At 44.6% G+C, this 18,545-nt stretch overlaps 1 protein-coding gene across 1 annotated transcript; it reads left to right on the top strand.

Annotated features, from left to right (window-relative positions):
• Positions 1–11,827: 11,827 nt before the first annotated feature.
• Positions 11,828–16,810, top strand: LOC140592240 (pepsin A-like). Its single transcript, XM_072715061.1, has 9 exons — positions 11,828–11,883; positions 12,139–12,286; positions 12,860–12,977; positions 13,304–13,422; positions 15,214–15,410; positions 15,486–15,602; positions 15,846–15,990; positions 16,073–16,171; positions 16,576–16,810. Exons 1-9 carry the CDS (start codon positions 11,828–11,830, stop codon positions 16,711–16,713), a joined length of 1,137 nt encoding a protein of 378 aa, XP_072571162.1. The 3' UTR covers positions 16,714–16,810.
• Positions 16,811–18,545: the final 1,735 nt, after the last annotated feature.

Below are 18,545 nucleotides of genomic sequence, written 5' to 3'. Positions count from 1 at the left end.
ACACCTCTTCAAAACTGTGTGGACATTTGGGAATAGTGCCTTTGGATTGGCAGACTGGTGGTCTCAGTCTTTAAGAAAGGGGAACGGAGCATGTGGGGGATCATAGTCCTCAGCCTCCCTGGGAAGATCTATGGTGGGGTATTGGAAAGGAGGGTCCGTCCTTTGGTCCATGAGGAACAATCCGAATTCTGTCCTGGTTGCAGAACACCTCACCATCCTCAGAAGGATACTGGAGGGTTCTTCGGAGTTCACCCAACCAGTTTACATGAGTTTTCTGGACTTGGATAGGACCTACAACCATTGCCTTTCGGGGTCCTGTAGGTGGGGGCTCAGATATGCAGGAGGGGCTCAAAGTAGAGCCGCTGCTCCTCCACATCAAAAGGAGCCAGTTGTGGTGGTTTGGGTACCTGCCTAGGATACCTCCTGAACGGCTCCATAGGGAGGTATTTCCAGCATGTTCCAACTGGGAGGAGTCCCCAGGGCAAACCCAGCACATGCTGGAGAAATCATTTCTTTCAGCTGGCCTGGGAATGCCTTGGTGTAAAACCAGGCAAACAGAGAAGAGGCGGACCCCGGAATGCGGGAGAACAGGACTTTAATGAGGGAATCAGGTATACCAGAAGCCAAAGGGAGGGTCCAAAAGAGTGGTCATGACGGATGCCAAAAGTCAGGCACCGGTGAGGTCAGTCCTACGAAACATGACGAGATGGGGTAATGACGAGACGGGAGGAACGATGAGGATGGGTCCAGAGAGCAGGACGAGGAAGGCGGGTCAGGCAGGCAGGGCAGGCAAGACAGGCACAAGACAAAATAACGCTCAGTAAGGCTCATATACATGGCAACAATACTTCGCGACATGTGTGACGTCGCTTCCGCTTTAAGTAGAGGAGCAATTACTCTGGAATTAGTTGCAGCTGCCCTGCCCCTCTGGGCGTGACAGTACCCCCCCCCCCCCCCCCCCCACCTCCCAGAGGCCGAGAGTGACGGTGTGGGCGACCCTCGCAGTGCCTAGCTTTGAGGGGTGGTCACGATGGAAGGCGGACACCAAGTCAGGATCCAGGATATCCCGCCTGTACCCATGATCGTTCCTCAGGACCAGATCCCTTCCAGTCCACAAGGTATTGGAGAGCCCCAGCACGTCGTCGGGAGTCCAAGAGTGCTCGAACCTGATAGACCTGAGACCCATCCTGTAAGGTGTGAGGTGGTGGAATTGCCACATCTGGAGAGGGGTGAACAGGACTGTACCATACAGATTTTAGGATTGAGGCATGAATGGTCAGGCAGATACGGTATATGCTTGGTAATGAGAGATGAAAGGTGTTAGGACCTACTTGCCAAGATATCTTAAAAGCTCCAATGAACCGGGCAGACAACTTATGGCATGACGGGAGTTTCAGATTTCTGGTCGAGAGCCAGACCCGCTGACCCACTTGATAATTCGGGCCAGCTCGTCGATGTTTGTCCGCTTGGGTTTTCTGTCGGAACACTTAGCCGGAGAGATCAAGTTGCGTCTTCCGCCAGACCTCTCTGGCTCTCTGATACCAGTCCTCCGTCTGGGGAACATCACACACCGTTGAATTCCAGGGGAAAAGTTGAGGATGAAATCTTAAAACACACTGGAAGGGAGAAAGACGAGTGACAGGACTCACTCTGGTGTTTAAAACATATTCAACCCAGACGAGACGTATAGCCCATTCAGCGGGTTTGTCTTTGCAGAGCAATCGAAGTGCTTTAGACACCTCCTGGTTGGTCCGTTTGACTGGGGATGATATGCCAAGGTGAGGCTGAGGGAGACATTGAGTTTCAAACAGAATGATCTAAACACCTGAGAGGTGAATTGTGGACCTCAGTCTGACACCACGTCCTCTGGAATGCCATAATATCGGAATACCCACATGATCAGACGATCCACTAATTCTGCAGCACTCGGGAGTTTGGGAAAAGCGTTCAGACGACACATTTTAGAAAACCGATCTACGATAGTTACTGTAGGACAATGGTGTTACCTCTGGAGAGGGGAAGATCGGTGATAAAACCCAGGGCTAAGTGGGACCGGGGACGAAATGAGATGGGTAAGGGTTGGAGGTTAGTGGGACGACTTGAGCTGCGAGCACTCAGGACAAGATGCGACATATTGTTCAACTTCCGCTCGCCAGCCTGGCCACCAGTATCTCCGCGATACCAACTGCTGGGTCGCGGGGCCCCCCGGGTGCCCCATGCTATGGGATGTACAGTATGTACCCATCGATTGGAGCGGGTTGGGAACATACAACTTACAAGGGGGGCATCCAGCCGGGGGCGCAGCGTGTTCATAGGTGGTCCAGATTGCCTACTCCAGGGACCAGGTAATAGTGGCTGTGAAGCAGGTTGGGGCTAGAATAGATTCTGGTTAGTTGACGGCTTCAGGGGGGTCATACTGTCTAGATAGAGCATCGGCTTTCATATTCTTCTTACCGGGTAGGTAGGTTACCTTAAAATGTAAGCGGGCAAAGAACATAGCCCAGCGAGCTTGTCAGTAATTAAGCCGTTTTGCTTTCAGTAGATATTTCAGGTTGCAGTGGTCCGTGAACACCTGGAATGGATGACGAGCCCACTCGAGCCAGTGTCTCCATTCTTCTAGAGCCAGCTTAATGGCCAAGAGCTCCCGGTCCCCGACGTCATAATTCTGCTCTGCAGAGGTAAGTTTTTTAGAGAAATAGGCACACGGATATCGGCGACCGGTTACCTGATTCCTCTGAATGAGGATAGCTCCGACACCTGCTTCCGAGGCGTCCACCTTGACCTCGAAGGGTTACTCAGGATGTGGTTGTTGAAGAATAGGAGCCACGCAGAAGACTTGTTTTAGACATACAAACGCAGTCTCCGCTTCCAGGGTCCAAATTAACCGGGAACCTGATCCCTGCATAAGGGAAGTCAGGGGTGCAGCTACCTGACTAAAATTCATGATGAAGCAGCGGTAGAAATGAGCAAACCCCAGAAAGCATTGCAATTTCTTGGTGGTGTGGGGACGAAGCCACTGTTGGATAGCTGCCACCTTCTTTTCGTACATCGCCACCGCACCAGGTCGGATGACATAACCAAAGAACTGGACTTGGGTTCGATGAAACTCACATTTTTCCCCTTTCGCAAAAAGATGGAATTCATGTAGCCTCTGGAGGACTCGGTGAACATGGTCTACATGCTGGGAAAGGGAAGGCGAGTAAATTAAAATGTCATCAATGTAGACAATGACGAATCGGTTAATCATGTCACAGAACACCGTGTACATAGAAGCCTGAAAGATAGAGGGGCTATTAGCCAATCCGTAAGGCATAACCTGGTACTTGTATTGTCCAGTGCTGGTGATAAACAACATTTTCCATTCATCACCACATTGGATCCGTACCAAATTGTAAGCGCAGCGAAGGCCCAATTTGGTGAAGTTTGCTTACCGAAGCTGTTCTAGTGCCGAAGGGATCAAAAGTAAGGGTTCACGTCACTTCATGGTGATGGCATTCAGGGCTCGATAATCTATACATGGACAAAGCCCCCCGTCCTTCTTCTTAGAATCCAGCTGTCACCGGAGAAGTGGATGGACGGATGATACCTTGTGCGAGTCCTTCCTGAATGTACTTCTCCATAGCTGAGTAGAGATGGCCCATAGGGAGTGGCGCCCTCTCCAGGAGGTCTATGGCGCATTCACACTCCCGGTGAGGGGGCAGCTGAAATTAAAGTTCTTTACTAAAAACATCCCGGAAGTCAGAATATTCAGGTGGAATGATGGATAGGTCCTCCGGGTCTGGACTCTCCACTAGGGATGCACAGCAAGGGAGTGGGGAGTACTAGGAAATCTATCGATTTTGTGTGAAGAGCCCCTACTCGTAATGTAACTGAGCCATCTCAAAAAGTGACTTGTCCACCGGGTAGCGGCTCCCCATTAACCCTCTGGAGTCAACGGCATCGTCGGCGATGCTGCATATCTTTCTTGTGTATTTCAGTTCATAACTCGCTGAAATCTTATTATAGAAACATGAAAAAAACTCTGACTAAATCCGTAATCTGTCTTCTTTTCAAAACGCCCATTGTCGGAAGTATTAAAGTTTTTAAAATTAGGTTAAATCAGCAAAAAAGTAACCATGTCATCTTACTTTGTTTTATCTGCATCGGGGGCGTGTAGTACCGCTCTCGCCCGAAGATCGCTATTCACATTCTAAATATGCTCGCATTCGCATGGTAATTTGATGAACAGCGTAACAGTGAAACGCGATCCAGATACATCCCCGTCAGCGCCATAAAAGGGGGGGAGGGATGTGGCCAGGTGTCAATGGCTCATTCATACACATGAAAGTTGCTACATATTCAATTAAAGGAGCCAGAAATAGTGACATGAGTTACCATTTTCTTATTTATTTATCCAACAGAATGTTGCAACTACACCATTTAGTCATCTTCATGTAGCCAAGACTTTGGTGATCAGATATCTGGGATCAAAACAAACTGCCACTATTTCTTACTATGTACTTTTATAATCTTTCTGCAAGTGTTCCAAACTGCATTTTGCAATGTCTATACTTTGATGTCAAAATACAAACTTCGCATAAATCTGACATATTTACAAAGTACATTAAAATAAAGATGAGTTTACTGTAATGCCAAAACAAATATATAAGAAATAATTTATTTGCCATGAATTAAGTGTATGATATTGAATGAAATGTGTGACCATGCCCGAGTCAGTGAAAGTGTGTCCCCTACCCCTAGACTCCAGAGGGTTAACCCCCTAGACAGCAATAGGCATGGAGAGCTTTTGCAGCAGGATCTGTAATTTTCTGGTGAGTACGATATTCATAAAATTCCCTGCTGCCCCCGAGTCAATTAAGGCCTTGGTAAACTGCAATTCCTTGTCACTGGTCAAAACCACTGGCATCGTAAGTTAAGTGATATCCCAAAAAAGACTGAGGCTCCTACTTGAACATGTGGATTTGACCGGGATGGATGGATCAGACAGGAGCGGAGGGCATGTCCCGAAGCTCCACAATAGAGACAGAGGCCATGGGCTCTGCAGCAGTGTCGTTCCTCGGTTAAGAGTGGGGAGCGTCCCAACTGCATGAGTTCTGTCGGGTCCTCGACCGCCGCTGACTGGGCTGGTATGATGGTCGAGCGAGTACGTCTACAGTGGCGCTCTTGGATGGTGTTGTCCAGGGCGACAGACAATCTAATGTAGTCTTCGAATGACAGTCCAGCTCTGCGAGACATCAATTCGTCCTGAATCTCGGGATTGAGCACTCGGCAGTAGAGGATCCTCAAACATCCTCTTCAGGCCAGCATAGTCCTGCTGCGATGGTGCGGAATTCTAAAGAGAACTCGGCGACAGTTCGAGTTCCTTTCTTAACATCCTTCGGGGTGCTCCTCGATGTACAGCCTGCACTGCATGAGAAGTGCCTGACAATGATCAGGATTCCCATCGTATTTCTCAGGCATCGCTACGGGCACGGGAACTGACGTCCTGGGCGGAGAGGCAGGGAGGTTGGACCGGCCCGCTTGTCCCTCCATCATCCGAGTGACGAGCGTAGTCAACTGGTCCACTTGTTGCTCAAGCCTCTGGTTCTCCGCAGGGTCAATGTTACGCTGGCGAAGTATTCTGTAAAACAAGGCAAACAGAGAAGAGGCAGACCCCGGAATGCGGGAGAACGGGACTTTAATGAGGGAATCAGGTACACCAGAAGCCAAGGGGAGAGTCCAAAAGAGTGGTCGTGACGGATGCCAAGGATCGGGCGCCGGTGAGGTCAGTCCTACGAAGACTGACGAGATGGGGCGACGACGAGACGGGAGAAACAATGAGGATGGGTCCAGAGAGCAGAACGAGGAAGGTGGGACGGGCAGGCGAGACAGGCACAAGACAAAATAACGCTCAGTAAGGCTCATATACATGGCAACAATACTTCGCGACATGTGTGACGTCGCTTCCACTTTAAGTAGCGGAGCGATTACTCGGGAATTGGTTACAGCTACCCTGCCCCGCCCATCTGGGCGTGACACTTGGTATTCCCCTGGTGGAGCTGGAGGAGGTGCCAGCCATCCACCATAAAATTTGTCTCGCCCGAAGATCGCTAATCACATTCTAAGTGAATGTCACTATAGGCAAGAGTTATAAAAAATGTAGAATATAAATGAATACAATAAATTAAGTTGTGTAGTTACATGTCTCAGTTGCTGCTGGTTGTTGGATTGAAGCTGATGCAGGTCCGGACGTTGATGCTACATTTAATTACATTTGTGTCAGTGTTGCAGTGACGTTTCTGTGTACGTTGATGTAGTTGGCTTCATTATCAAACCCATTTTTTTTTAATCGTGGGTCCAAAAATGTTGCCTTTGCAAGCTTGTCGTTGCTTTCATATGGCCCAAGTCTCTTCTGTAATCCATCGCTAAGTGTGTTGCTTAGAGTTTTGAGGGTAGCTTTTATTTTATTGCAGGCTGACATCAACCCATACATCAGAACAATGACTTTTGATATTGTCACATTCTGTTCTACGCTCATTTCTGATGTTACGACCTCAAATAGTCATAATACTGCACATACTTCTTTCAGTGCTGCCCATTCATCAACAGCCAGAGGAGTGACTGGAGTATGTAGTACTGCAATAGCAGCGTTCAGTGGTTCCTGGGCCTCACAAACACGTTTACACATGTAATAAGTTGAAGGTCAGAGGTTGAAGCTATTGGTGCAGTTTGACTGTCCGAAGGATCGGGCTGGTTGGCATTGGCGGATTCATTGTCAACCATGACAGCACTGTTCGTGTTGCTGGTTTCTCCATCCGGTACGTTTGAACTGATGGCCGAGTTGCTTCCTGCCTTTTTTGCAGCTTTACGACAGGGTGCAATATCTTCAAATTTTGAAGGCTGCTTTTCACGCAAATGTTTCCCTAAATTTGACGTGGATCCACCTCGGTATGAGGTGGCCCACATATATCGCATTTTGCTTTCATAGCTCCCGGGATGACTTAGAAGTCCAGCCACAAATTACTACGCTATTTCGCCAGTCGAGATTAAGACATGATGATTATTAACAACAAACGACTAAACTAATACTATAGGCTGCCAGTACCAAAAATATTTTACGCTGTACACTAACAGAAGTCTCACAGTGAATAAAACTAAAGTCCACGCACTGCTTTCAGACTCAGAGAGAGATAGGCCTATATATAGGCCTAGAATAATCCAGCTGACTGTCTGCACGATCAGAGCAAGTACATAAGACTGATGCAATCAAGTTGCCTAATTCTGTTGGTTAGTCGGTAAATGAAACGGGTAACGGTACCGCAGCCAGTAGTCATTCAGTTGATGACCATATCGTTACTCGGTATTTTCTGTTGGATAGTGGAAATGGGTTTATCAAGTGATTACTCAAGATAGCTGGAGCCTAGAGGCAAGTCTCAGGCTAGACGGAACCCGCTTGCTAACCCTAGCTCCCCCCTCATCAGCATCACGTTAAGTTAAAAGGAAAATGCTTAGTCACAGACCGCTACATTAACACGTTTTGCAAACACCTACATCAATTGTTACCACTGTACAACTTTTTGCATGGGTGGCTGCATAGCCTACGTTTGCTGCAGGGACAATGAACTTAAGACGTACGTATATCTTCTGTCGTTAGAACGGTGATGAGCAACTAATTACCCCGGCTAGTCAGTGCAGTGACCCAGCCCCCCCCCATCAGACTCGTATGTGGACCATACCACATGCAGGCAATGAACACAGGCTTCAGATAATGGAAACCAGCTGTAACTGCAGGCCAGCCAGAACTGCCGCAAACAATAGTCTGCATGGCAAGTGCCGATTGGGCGGTTTCATCAGTCATTTTGTTACTGTCAGCAACGAATCCTTGAACTGCTGAATACTCGTAACGATTCGTTACAGCCTGGTATTTGTTGCTTTCTTACTCGTTACTACTCAAATCTACACCACTAGCTCCACTAGCTTAGGTGGATAATTCAGGTCCAGAAAGTAAAAATCAAGACCAATATATTGTTTCAACCAACTGAGTACTCTCTGACTCTGACTCATTTGGTTGGTTGAGTATAAATGTAGCAATGTTTCTTCTATGAACTGAAACATCTTCTCACTTGAAATTAATAATGCACTGCTGTCACGTCCAGCCCCGCCATGCATATCTGCTGCCTGCGTTTCCCTCAGACGTGGCTGCCAATCAGCTGTGGCTGAAGCTTGTTAGTCTTACCTCTTGTTCCTGCCCTCTTGTTAACCAGCCACAGGTGCCTTGCGTTTATTCCTCTGTTAGTCAGGCTCGTCATAGGTGTCTCAATAAACACCCCTACATGGGGTTTGTCTCCAAAGCAGCCTGCATTTGGGTTGTTCCTTGCTAACGGACATGACAACTGCATCTTATCATCGTATGCCATTTAAAACTAGTTTCACAGCTTTTTAAAAAAGTATAATTTCTGATGTATTGCATTTTCTCTAGATCAAGAGGAAACACAAAAGCTAGGGACAATACTCAACTTTGCCACTGGAGCCAGTACTGTCTCACTGTTAGAACCGCTGTCCAGCGAGCAGGCAGGAAGTGGCCAAATATAAGGCAGGTAGGCGAAGATGCAAGAAAACGAGGTTTTATTCAGACAGGAGCCTGCGCCTGTGTCCTCTCCCCTTTCGGGACACTGACAGGCGGGGCTCTTCCCGGGATCGACCTTGCAGGGCAAGGGCAAAGTAGTCTTAAGGGAGGTCCCCGAGCAGTCCCACTCAAGCTCCTCCTCCTCCAAGGAGGAAGGAGCGGTGGTCAGATTGTCTGGGACCTCCTCGGGGACTGGGACCAGGACTGGGGGGACTGGAACAGGGACCGGAACAGGCAGAGACTGGGCTGGGGTATCAGGTGAGGGTGGAGCCTGGACTACAGGTGCAGGCAGAGCCGGAGCAGGAGCCAGGGCCTCGGGCGAAGCAGGAGGCGGAGCCGGGACAGCGGGCATAGCTGCGGGCGGAGCCGGGACAGCGGGCGTAGCTACGAGCGTAGCCGGGACCTCATTGGGCAGTACGGCAGCCGCCGGAATAAGCAGGAAGGACAGGACAGGTGGCGCCGGCGAAGCATGTTCCCAGGGTGATCGTTGGGACCTTTTCCTGTCTTCGTTCTTTTCTCTTTTTCTTTTTCCTCCGGCTTTGGCAGGTCGGTTGAGGCGGGGTTGCTCTGGAGAAAACGAGCGGCTGGAGCCGCTTCTCCATTACTCCTTCCTCAACCTGCCGAAGGTTTTCGCGCACGTCAGGTCCCGCTCTTGCTGGCTATAGATCTCGCAGTCTAGGGTCCTCACGGACCTCTGGCAGGTTTAGCCAGTAAATCACCACGCGTAGCAGATCCGTGGAGGTGCGTTGGACAGATCCGTCATTCTGTCAGAACCGCTGTCCGGCGAGCAGGCAGGAAGCGGCGAAATATAAGGCAGGTAGGCGAAGATGCAAGAAAACGGGGTTTTATTCAGACGAACAGGGTAGACAACGATGCACATCAATGACGGATCTGGGGAATACTGACACAGACGCGGACTAAATACACAGAATAGGCTGAACAGAACTGGCAACAGGTGATCACAATCGGGAAGTAACACGAGGTAAAGAGGGGGGCGTGGCACACACGAGGATTGGATGAGCCGGGCTGACACCCACCAATTAGCTTCTCTCCAGAACCTTCAATTGAATTTGTTCACCAAGAGCATGATGCAGGAAACACCTCTGAACTCCCCACTGCAAATATCTACATCAATTGTTTGAAGTTACCACTGTACAACTGTTACAGAGACTTTCAGGACAACATGGATTTTGCACTGAACCATACCAATGATTTTGAGCATAAATTAATTTGTGTACAGCCGTCCACCTCAGTATTTGGTTTAAGGGTCTAGTCTCTGCACTCAAATAAATAAATGTGAGTCAGCATTCAGTACCAAAACAGTTTTTGTCACATGGTTTTAGTATGGAAAATACACAGGACTTTGTTGAAAAATGCCATTGTTTGCATCTTTATTTAGAGAATAAGGTGCTGACATCATAAGTACAGTTCACATTTTCAAAAAGTTGAATGGAGGCAAGGAAAAGAACACTTTAATCCCAAAACCTTTTGTGGCATAAGCTTGAAATGGGTTTGGTTCTGTATATTTGACCAGGATTATATTGCCACTAATCTTAACACCAAACTGTATTTACTGTAACTTGAAACTTGTGCCTGCTTAAGTTCTGACTTTGAGGCTCCATTTTGCATGAACCACTCAATAAATATATTTTGAGTTGTCGCAGTTATTTCTGTTTTTATAGCAATTATGAGAGGTCAGCAAATCTTGCCTGACAGACTAGCTTTTGTTCCCCACGCGCATAAATGAGCATTGGGTGCCCATGACCCTGTTGCTGGTTCACCAGTTGTCCTTCCTTGGACCTCTTTTGGTAGCTACTGACCACTGCATCCCAGGAACACCCCACAAGACCTGCCGTTTTGTAAATGCTCTGACCCAGTCGGCTAGCCATCACATTTCGGCCCTTGTCAAAATCACTCAGATCCTCATGCTTGCCAGTTTTTCCTGCTTCCAGGACATCAACTTCAAGAACTGGACGCATTCATTAGTGCCCTCTTGTAGAAGATTAGCTGCTGTAGGAGCTGAGGGCAACGTGCTGATTAAATATTACTGTTTATTTTCCGGGTGTCAGGTCCCACCCACCTCCTCTGCCGGACCCTCCTGTCTCCTCGCTCATGTGGCCCTGATGGACCACACCTGATGCTTGTTGCCTCTTGTTAGTCTATTTAAGTACCTGTTTGCCTGGTCATCACTAGTCCGTTCATTAATGTCGCTCTTCCTGTTAGCCCATGTCTGTCCTGGTACTAGCCCTCACGTTTTGATCCCTGACAATTTTGTTAATTTCCAGTTCCTGTTTGTTTAAGTTCAATAAAACCCCTTTTGTTTCACCAAACACCAGCCCTCGAGTCATTTCTCCTGCATTTCATGACACAGGCTAAGGAAGCTGACATTTCTCAGCCCTCAGATTTTCCATCTGAAACAGAGTCCAATCCCTGTCAAGCAAAGCATGACATCAAGGAAAACAGTAATGAGTTCCAGACTCTCGATAGTGATTCTTTTAATTTTTTATGTGAAAAAAATATATATTATATAGGATGACATAGCAGCTCAACCTAGAGTTTGCAGGTTCCTAATGTGTTCTTTGTCACATCATCCAAAGTAGCACACTTAGGTCAACTGGTGTCTCTGGATTGCCTATAGTGTATGATTGTGTTTGTGACTGTGTGTGTCTGTATTTCCCTGGGATATATTACACTCCTGGGATACAATCATCTTATGCAGGTTGATAGCAAGCCTGTGGGTGATCCCACAAAGTGCAGAATATGGGGACTGCTGATACTGTCAATTTCTGACACTCACTTCCAGGAAAAGCAGTAAGACTAAGTAAGCATGTACCTTGGCTTGTACCATCAGCTACTACTGTGTTTTCCAAAGGTCCCATTTTCCCACTGATCAAACACAGTTGTTTTTACTGTATTTTTTAAATGGCAATTTTCCTTGGAGATTCATTTCCTCGGGCTCACAGGGACACACTGCATATCCCGTAATACATTAATAAAACATTATTATGCACTGTCAGTATAAGAATGTTCTATTGATCTTAGTTCGAGCTCAATGAGGATTCCTGCTGTCATTCCTACCCCAAAATGTTTACTTCTCAATGAAAGCTTGTGTTTTTCTTACCGCCCAGATAAAGAAGTGAGTAAACAGTGACCCAGTATATAAGAGCCAGAGCAAAGCCAGAGTCCCCAGTCACCCAGTGAAGACTAGTGGACACAGTCACGATGAAGCTAGCCTTTCTGCTGTTCGCCCTGGTGGCCCTCTCCGAGTGCCTGCACAAGTAAGACCTTCATTCTACCTCTTTGAATTATTTACATTCTTGCAGAAACTGTAGTTGAGTGAGTTCAAGTTTGCCATTATCTCCAACTGCACCTAATGAAGTGCTAAGGTTCAGCAGGGTTAATGTTATGATTTTAAGGTTTTCTTTCATTCTAAGTGAGAAAATCAGGGTAAGATTACACCTTAAATTCTTCACGTGGTTCATGATAATGTGTTGGAGCACAGCCAGGCTAATATGACTGTGATGTACTTGCAGGATTCCCCTGAAAAAGGGAATGACGGCGAGGGAGGTCCTGCAGGAGCAGGGACTGTGGGAGGAGTTTAGGAAGAGACACCCCTACAAACCTATGGTCAAGTTTGCCAGCAACTTCGCCAACACTGAACGGATGACCAACGATGCTGACGTAAGTGACCTTCATGAATTCTAAAATCTCAGACTGAATCAATGGCTTTCCAGTCTGTTCAAACAGGTGGCTACATTTACAGAAAACACAAATCGTACAGCTGAAGAGGCACAAAAACACATGGGCACAATTATAGAATAGGGAGATATTTAGAAAGTAAATTATGCATAATAAGCAGCTTATTCAGGAGTTAGGATCACTGTTAAGTGAAAGTGAAGTGAAAAACTGGTTCATATTGTACTTGCAGTCGAACAGCTAATTTACTGAATAAAGACAAGGCCATCTGGAGTTCTGCAGTTCATTCTTGACATCACAAACAGAACATGACTGGGTCTTAAGTAACTGAAATGATTGTTCCTTTTGTTTTTCAATTCACAGCTTGAACATTAAACAGACAATATCAGTGTGTTTCTTTGAGAAATGTCTACTTAATACAACTTATTTCATAACATATTTGATTTTAAAGATAACACCTTTATTGTACATTTTATGTAATAGAGAGATGAGTGGGTATTGTTTGAACTACACAACTCATACTTGTGATGAACTTCTGGTATCTTTCTTCCTGTACAGCTTCAATACTATGGTGTCATCTCCATTGGAAATCCACCACAGTCCTTCAATGTTATGTTTGATACTGGATCCTCCAACCTATGGGTACCATCCATCAACTGCACCAGCCAGGCTTGCAGTGAGTGAGGGCTGTCATTGTTGCCTTGGTTACGGGTCAAGTCTCTGACATTTCTATGGTGCTGTCCTGTCTTGGGCTCATATTTAAAATCTGAAGGCTCTGATGATTCTTGTTCCATCCCAGTGAGGTAGCAGAGTCGCAGAGGAAGCAAGAACGTAATCCATGACATAGCAGATTACAATTACAATTACATTGGTCCTGGGTCTTTTTTCAAAAGTTCAAATCCCTAATCACAATTTTATCTGTCTATCAATTTTGCTTAAAAATTAAAAGTAAAAAAATCCTTAAATCACAGTCGTTTTTTTTTTTTTTTTTTACTTTTCCAGGCAACCATGCTAAATTCAACCCAAAAGGATCCAAAACTTTCAAGTCCACATCTAATTCAGTGGCTATCCAGTATGGGACTGGGAGCATGACTGGAGTGCTGGGATATGACACCGTTGAGGTAAACCGATGTGCTAAAATACACAGCGTTGTACTGGCTATACATGGTGAACAAATTCACATGCAGATATTACTTTATGCAATTAGTACCTTTGCTCAATGTCAAATATTTGTATGGAATGAATGAAATGTAAACTGTTATCCTGACAATCCTGAGCCATCACACTCCCTAGTAACTGAGTTTATGTTGGCACAGGCTTATTTCATCTACCTGAGGCATCATCTGCAAATTTTGTAGCATAAACCATTGATCATTTCATCTTCCTTTTCCATGTTTTTGCCGAGTTTAGCAGAACAGTCTCTTATCTTTTTCACCACCGTAAAGGTGACATAGAATGCTTTTTTCTCAAATTGTTCTCTGGTGTTTACATGGACGGTATATGAATTGGGATTGGTTGAAAAATGTCCAGAAGTGGTTTTACGGGCCCAGTTACAACCGTAAAATTTGGCTCTAGAAACGAAACAGGCTGCTAGCAACGTTAGCACTGCTCCAGCTATGTAAGTTGCAAACGGGAGGTTTTGGGAAACGTATGCATACAGCCTGCCATTTTCGCTGTTGTCCTCTGCTCGTTATTTGCAATACCTGCAGAATAATGCTGTGAAATTTGCAAACGATTCGTTTATTGGGAATGAGTCCCTTCCAGTAACCAATCATTCATACTCAGTTCCCTGCAATGAGTCGTTCTTTTCTATCTTCTAATTTTCCTCAGAATTATGTCATGAATGCAGCTTCCCTCCTCAACTATAGCCAGTGAGGCATGTAAGGGTGTGCTGTAAGTGAGCATATGATTGGCTGAAGACTAAAGCTGGAACTGAATATATATGTCTACAGTGAACAAACAACAGGGAGTCTAGTTTAGTTCTGAATGAGAGACCCAAAAGTGAGTCAATGAACAAGGGAGTCTCTCCACTTTTTTGGGTCTCAGTCTCATTCTCAATGAGAGACTCAGAGGAGTCAACAAGTTGCTGAGCAAGTCAGGGCACAAGAGGCTACTAAACAAGAGAGTCGTACGTCAGTCGTGACTGAAGTACATCATCTACTGATGCAGTGTACAACCTACATGTGCAGTGCATTTTAGAGATTTTACAACATATTCACGATTTATGACAATGACTATTAGTGATATAAGCTCTGAACATTCCACAACCCTGACCAGGACAAGCGTTTGCAGAAAAAGGATGGATAGATGGATGGAATATTGGTGGTATTTAGTTTACTCCTTAGTACCAATTAGCCTAAATAATAGGCAATTTTTTGACATATCAGAACACAGGTGTTTCAGATCTTTTTTATGCAAACAGACAGTACCACTGAACGAATTAGTGAACAAATCATAATGAATCCTTTTGTTGAACTGAATCAAATGAACTGTGTCCCAAAACAGTTATTTCATCCCTCACTACAACAGAACTTTGTTACGTTCATTTCCTTCTGTCACATATTCAAGTGTCATATTAAAATGAAGGAACAACAATCTTTGAGATTCACGGTATGTTATTTCCATGTACTGAACACTCCTTTTTCAACTATGCCAAGGTAAAGTCAGATTATCCTTCTATGGCACCTTTAACAAATGCATCTGTTTCTTATTGGAACTTCAGCTAAGTTTTACATTTTGGACACTAATTAAAACAAGCCAATCATCTGCAACTTGACTGTGGTCCCTAAGGATCAAATTCAAACTGGGCTGTCATAACAGCACATTCATGGAGCTTCACTTATCACCATGTTGACATTACATTGCAAACCTATTTATCCACAGTGTTAATAATCTGTTCTTTCCTGTCTAAGGTTGCTGGGATCATCGTTCGCAACCAGATCTTTGGTCTGAGTCAGACAGAGGCTCAATTCATGTACTATATGGTACCCGATGGGATCCTGGGACTCGCCTTCCCGTCAGTTTCTTCTTCTGGTGCCACCCCAGTCTTTGATAATATGATGAGCCAGAGGCTGGTTTCTCAGGACCTGTTTTCCGTCTACCTGACCAGGTGGGGCCAGATCATTGGTCGGATAAGCAGGAAATTATACAGCCAGGTCACCTAACATGACGTTTCTGTTTTCAGCGATAGTGCAGATGGCAGTGTGGTGATCTTTGGTGGGATCGACTCTTCATATTACACAGGTTCCATTTACTGGATCCCACTGTCTTCTCAATCCTACTGGCAGATCAACATGAACAGGTCAGTGTCTGGTCAGCGTCTTTTGGCATCCAGCTGTCAGATCATCATATATCACAAAAAAACTACTAGCGCTTGCAGCATATAAAAACTATATCGGTAATTTGGAAAAAGTGAAGGGAACAAATGTACCTGTCTTTGCTACATCCTGGAACATTCCTGGGAAACAATGTCTGTAGGAGTGTAAGAGACCAATTTCACCGCTATTTGTTCATCAGTGGTCAACTGATCTTTTGTCCATTGCAGCGTGTCTATCAATAAAAAAGCTGTTGCTTGCTCTGGTGGCTGCCAAGCTATTGTGGATACAGGCACCTCCTACATCGTGGGACCAAGCAATGACATTCAAAACCTCCTGAGCTCTTTGAAGGCTTCTGTGAACCAAAATGGAGACGTAAGAGGCTCAACCTGCTCTACTTTGACCTTCAAATAATGCTGCATGAACAAAAAATAAGATGAAGGACTGTGTCCTATAGGCATTCGTGAACTGCAACAGCGTGGGATCCATGCCTGACCTGACCTTTACCCTCGGCGGACATGCCTTCAGCATCCCTCCCTCTGCATATGTTTCTCAGGTATGATTTGCACAACCAGGATTAAGCTTCACTGTATTAGATCCCAAAAGAAGACTCAATGGCTACCGTTTTACTAAAACCCCTGAACTCTAATGAGAGCACTGGCAGATTACATAATTGATATGGTTGCCGACAGAAATCTGTCAGAATAAACATATGAAACAGGGATCAGGAAAGTATACATAGCAAACATTTACTCTTCATCTATTTCCTGCTACCCTTCTTCTGATTATCTTTCTTTCTGTTATATCATTCCACCAATGACATGTTACTTAACACTAGAGAATAAACTTCATTGTTGCCTTGTCTCTCCCTCTCAGAATACTCACGACTACAAGATATAATCGTTAACTTAGTCAACCATCCTTTGAATTATTAATGTTTCTTTTACTTTTCCATTATAGTACAGCAGTGGATGCATGCTTCGCATTAGTACCGGTGGCTTTGGCCAGCTCTGGATCCTGGGTGACGTCTTCATCAGAGAGTTCTACACCATCTTTGATAGGGGCAACAATCGAGTGGGTCTTGCTACAGCTGTGTGATGCAAATGGAGAAGTGTGGAAACAGTGTAATAAATGCATAGATTGTCTACAATGCATAAGATGTTATTCAATAAATGCAAATAATGATTCATTTTAATATTTTCGATTGGACCTCAAATTGATTTGGATACTTTCTGTTTTCTTTACAACACAGCAGCCTGGGTGGGTTTCAGCATACAGTATAAGACAAAAATTAGCTGGCCAATTAGGACAAGAATAAGTAACAGCAGCTATGAGATTTTCATCACTGTGCATGGAAATTCTGTTTATATTATACCGATATGAAAACGGCATACAAATTCCATATTATTAATTAAACACGTGCATGCTTAAAGGTATATTTCAAAGTATAAGACTGTAAACCATGGTTGCTCATAGATTACTCTCATTATGGCAGCTACAGTGTCCTTATACCCCCTGGGATGTGGGTTTGAATTCCTACTTCTATAGCCATGCATTTGGAGTCTGTATGCTTCCCTCTGGCTTCTTCCCACAATCGAAATACATGTGGAATAGCTGAAAAGGTCTCTCCAAACTGCCCAATTTATAATAACTGGTCATATAAATGGGCTAAATGTTCAAATACAGGGAAAGAATAAAAATCTGCTGGAAGTAACGTAACGTAAATGAATTTTGATCCAAACTTCACTTTTACCAAGTAAAGTGGACCAAAGAACCATGGACATGTTTCTCTTAGCCAACAAGCCAACATGAAGGAGCAGCTTTTAAAAATTTGATCAGATCTTTTACGGAGGAGAGGTTCAAGTCACATTTCTGTTACAGCAGGACATGGCCAAGGTGGAAAAAGTGTGAGGATCCACGGGGAGACTCAGAAGGAAAAGTGATTTATTAACAAGAACTGAACACCAAGAGATAAACCACAAAATTAAGGGACCACAAGGGGTCAAGTACTAAATAGGAGAAATAAGAACTTTAAAGAACCACAAAAATAAACATACCAGGGAACGGAGCAAAAACTGAGAGCAGGACTAGGGATCAACCAAACTACAAGCACTAAGCAACATCAACACAGCTCAAATGTTTAAACAAAATGACTTACTGAAGAACAGGATGAGGGCAGCCACTTAAATACATGCAGACAATAAGGCTATCTACACTCTAAAAACTGCTGGGTTAAAAACAACCCAATTTGGGTTATTTTGGTAACCCAGTGCTGGGTAAAAAAGGGACTAACCCAACGCTGGGTTATTTTGACCCAACAAGTTGGGTTACACGTTTAACCCAGCATGCTGGGTTGTGATTTTTAACCCAACTATTAGTTAAAAATGACTACACTGCTGGGTTGAATGTAACCCAAAATGGGTCAGAAATTTAATGTAGAAACTTTGGTGATTAAAATTACTAAAATAAAAACAATTCTACAGCAATACATACTTCAGTAATGGAATTTTATTTATGACAAAACATGTAAAAAATGTGTCCATATGAATTTAAGACATTTTTCCCATCTCCACCTCAGCATTAAGACAATTTCTATTAAAATGTATCAAACTGTATCACAGAAACACTGTGACTGAAGTCAGTAACAATGCATCAGACTGAAGTCAGACAAATTAACTTTAGAAAAACACAATTTGAAATATGAAAACTTTTCATAACATTTACATCATGCATAAACATTAATATATCCTGAGATATACAGGAATCATCAGTAAGAATCGATTGCAATGTAATTGCAGAGTAGAGGAAAAATAAAAGTATGTAGAAGTAATAATGAAAAAGCATCTAACTGACTGAAGTCAGAAAGATTAACTTTAAAATACAAATTTGTGCATAAACATTGACATATCCTGATATATATAAATCATCAA

This window comes from Paramormyrops kingsleyae, chromosome 8 (assembly GCF_048594095.1).
Source record: "Paramormyrops kingsleyae isolate MSU_618 chromosome 8, PKINGS_0.4, whole genome shotgun sequence".
In the NCBI taxonomy this organism is placed as follows: Eukaryota; Metazoa; Chordata; class Actinopteri; order Osteoglossiformes; family Mormyridae; genus Paramormyrops; species Paramormyrops kingsleyae.
The sequence above is the reverse complement of the archived record's forward strand: the minus strand, read 5'-3'. Positions and strand labels throughout refer to the sequence as shown.

Coding starts and splice junctions, on each gene's coding strand:
- LOC140592240 (XM_072715061.1), top strand. CDS start 11,828: ATGAAGCTAGCCTTTCTGCTGTTCGCCCTGGTGGCCCTCTCCGAGTGC. Junction 11,884..12,138: donor CTCTCCGAGTGCCTGCACAA/GTAAGACCTTCA, acceptor ATGTACTTGCAG/GATTCCCCTGAAAAAGGGAA. Junction 12,287..12,859: donor GGATGACCAACGATGCTGAC/GTAAGTGACCTT, acceptor CTTCCTGTACAG/CTTCAATACTATGGTGTCAT.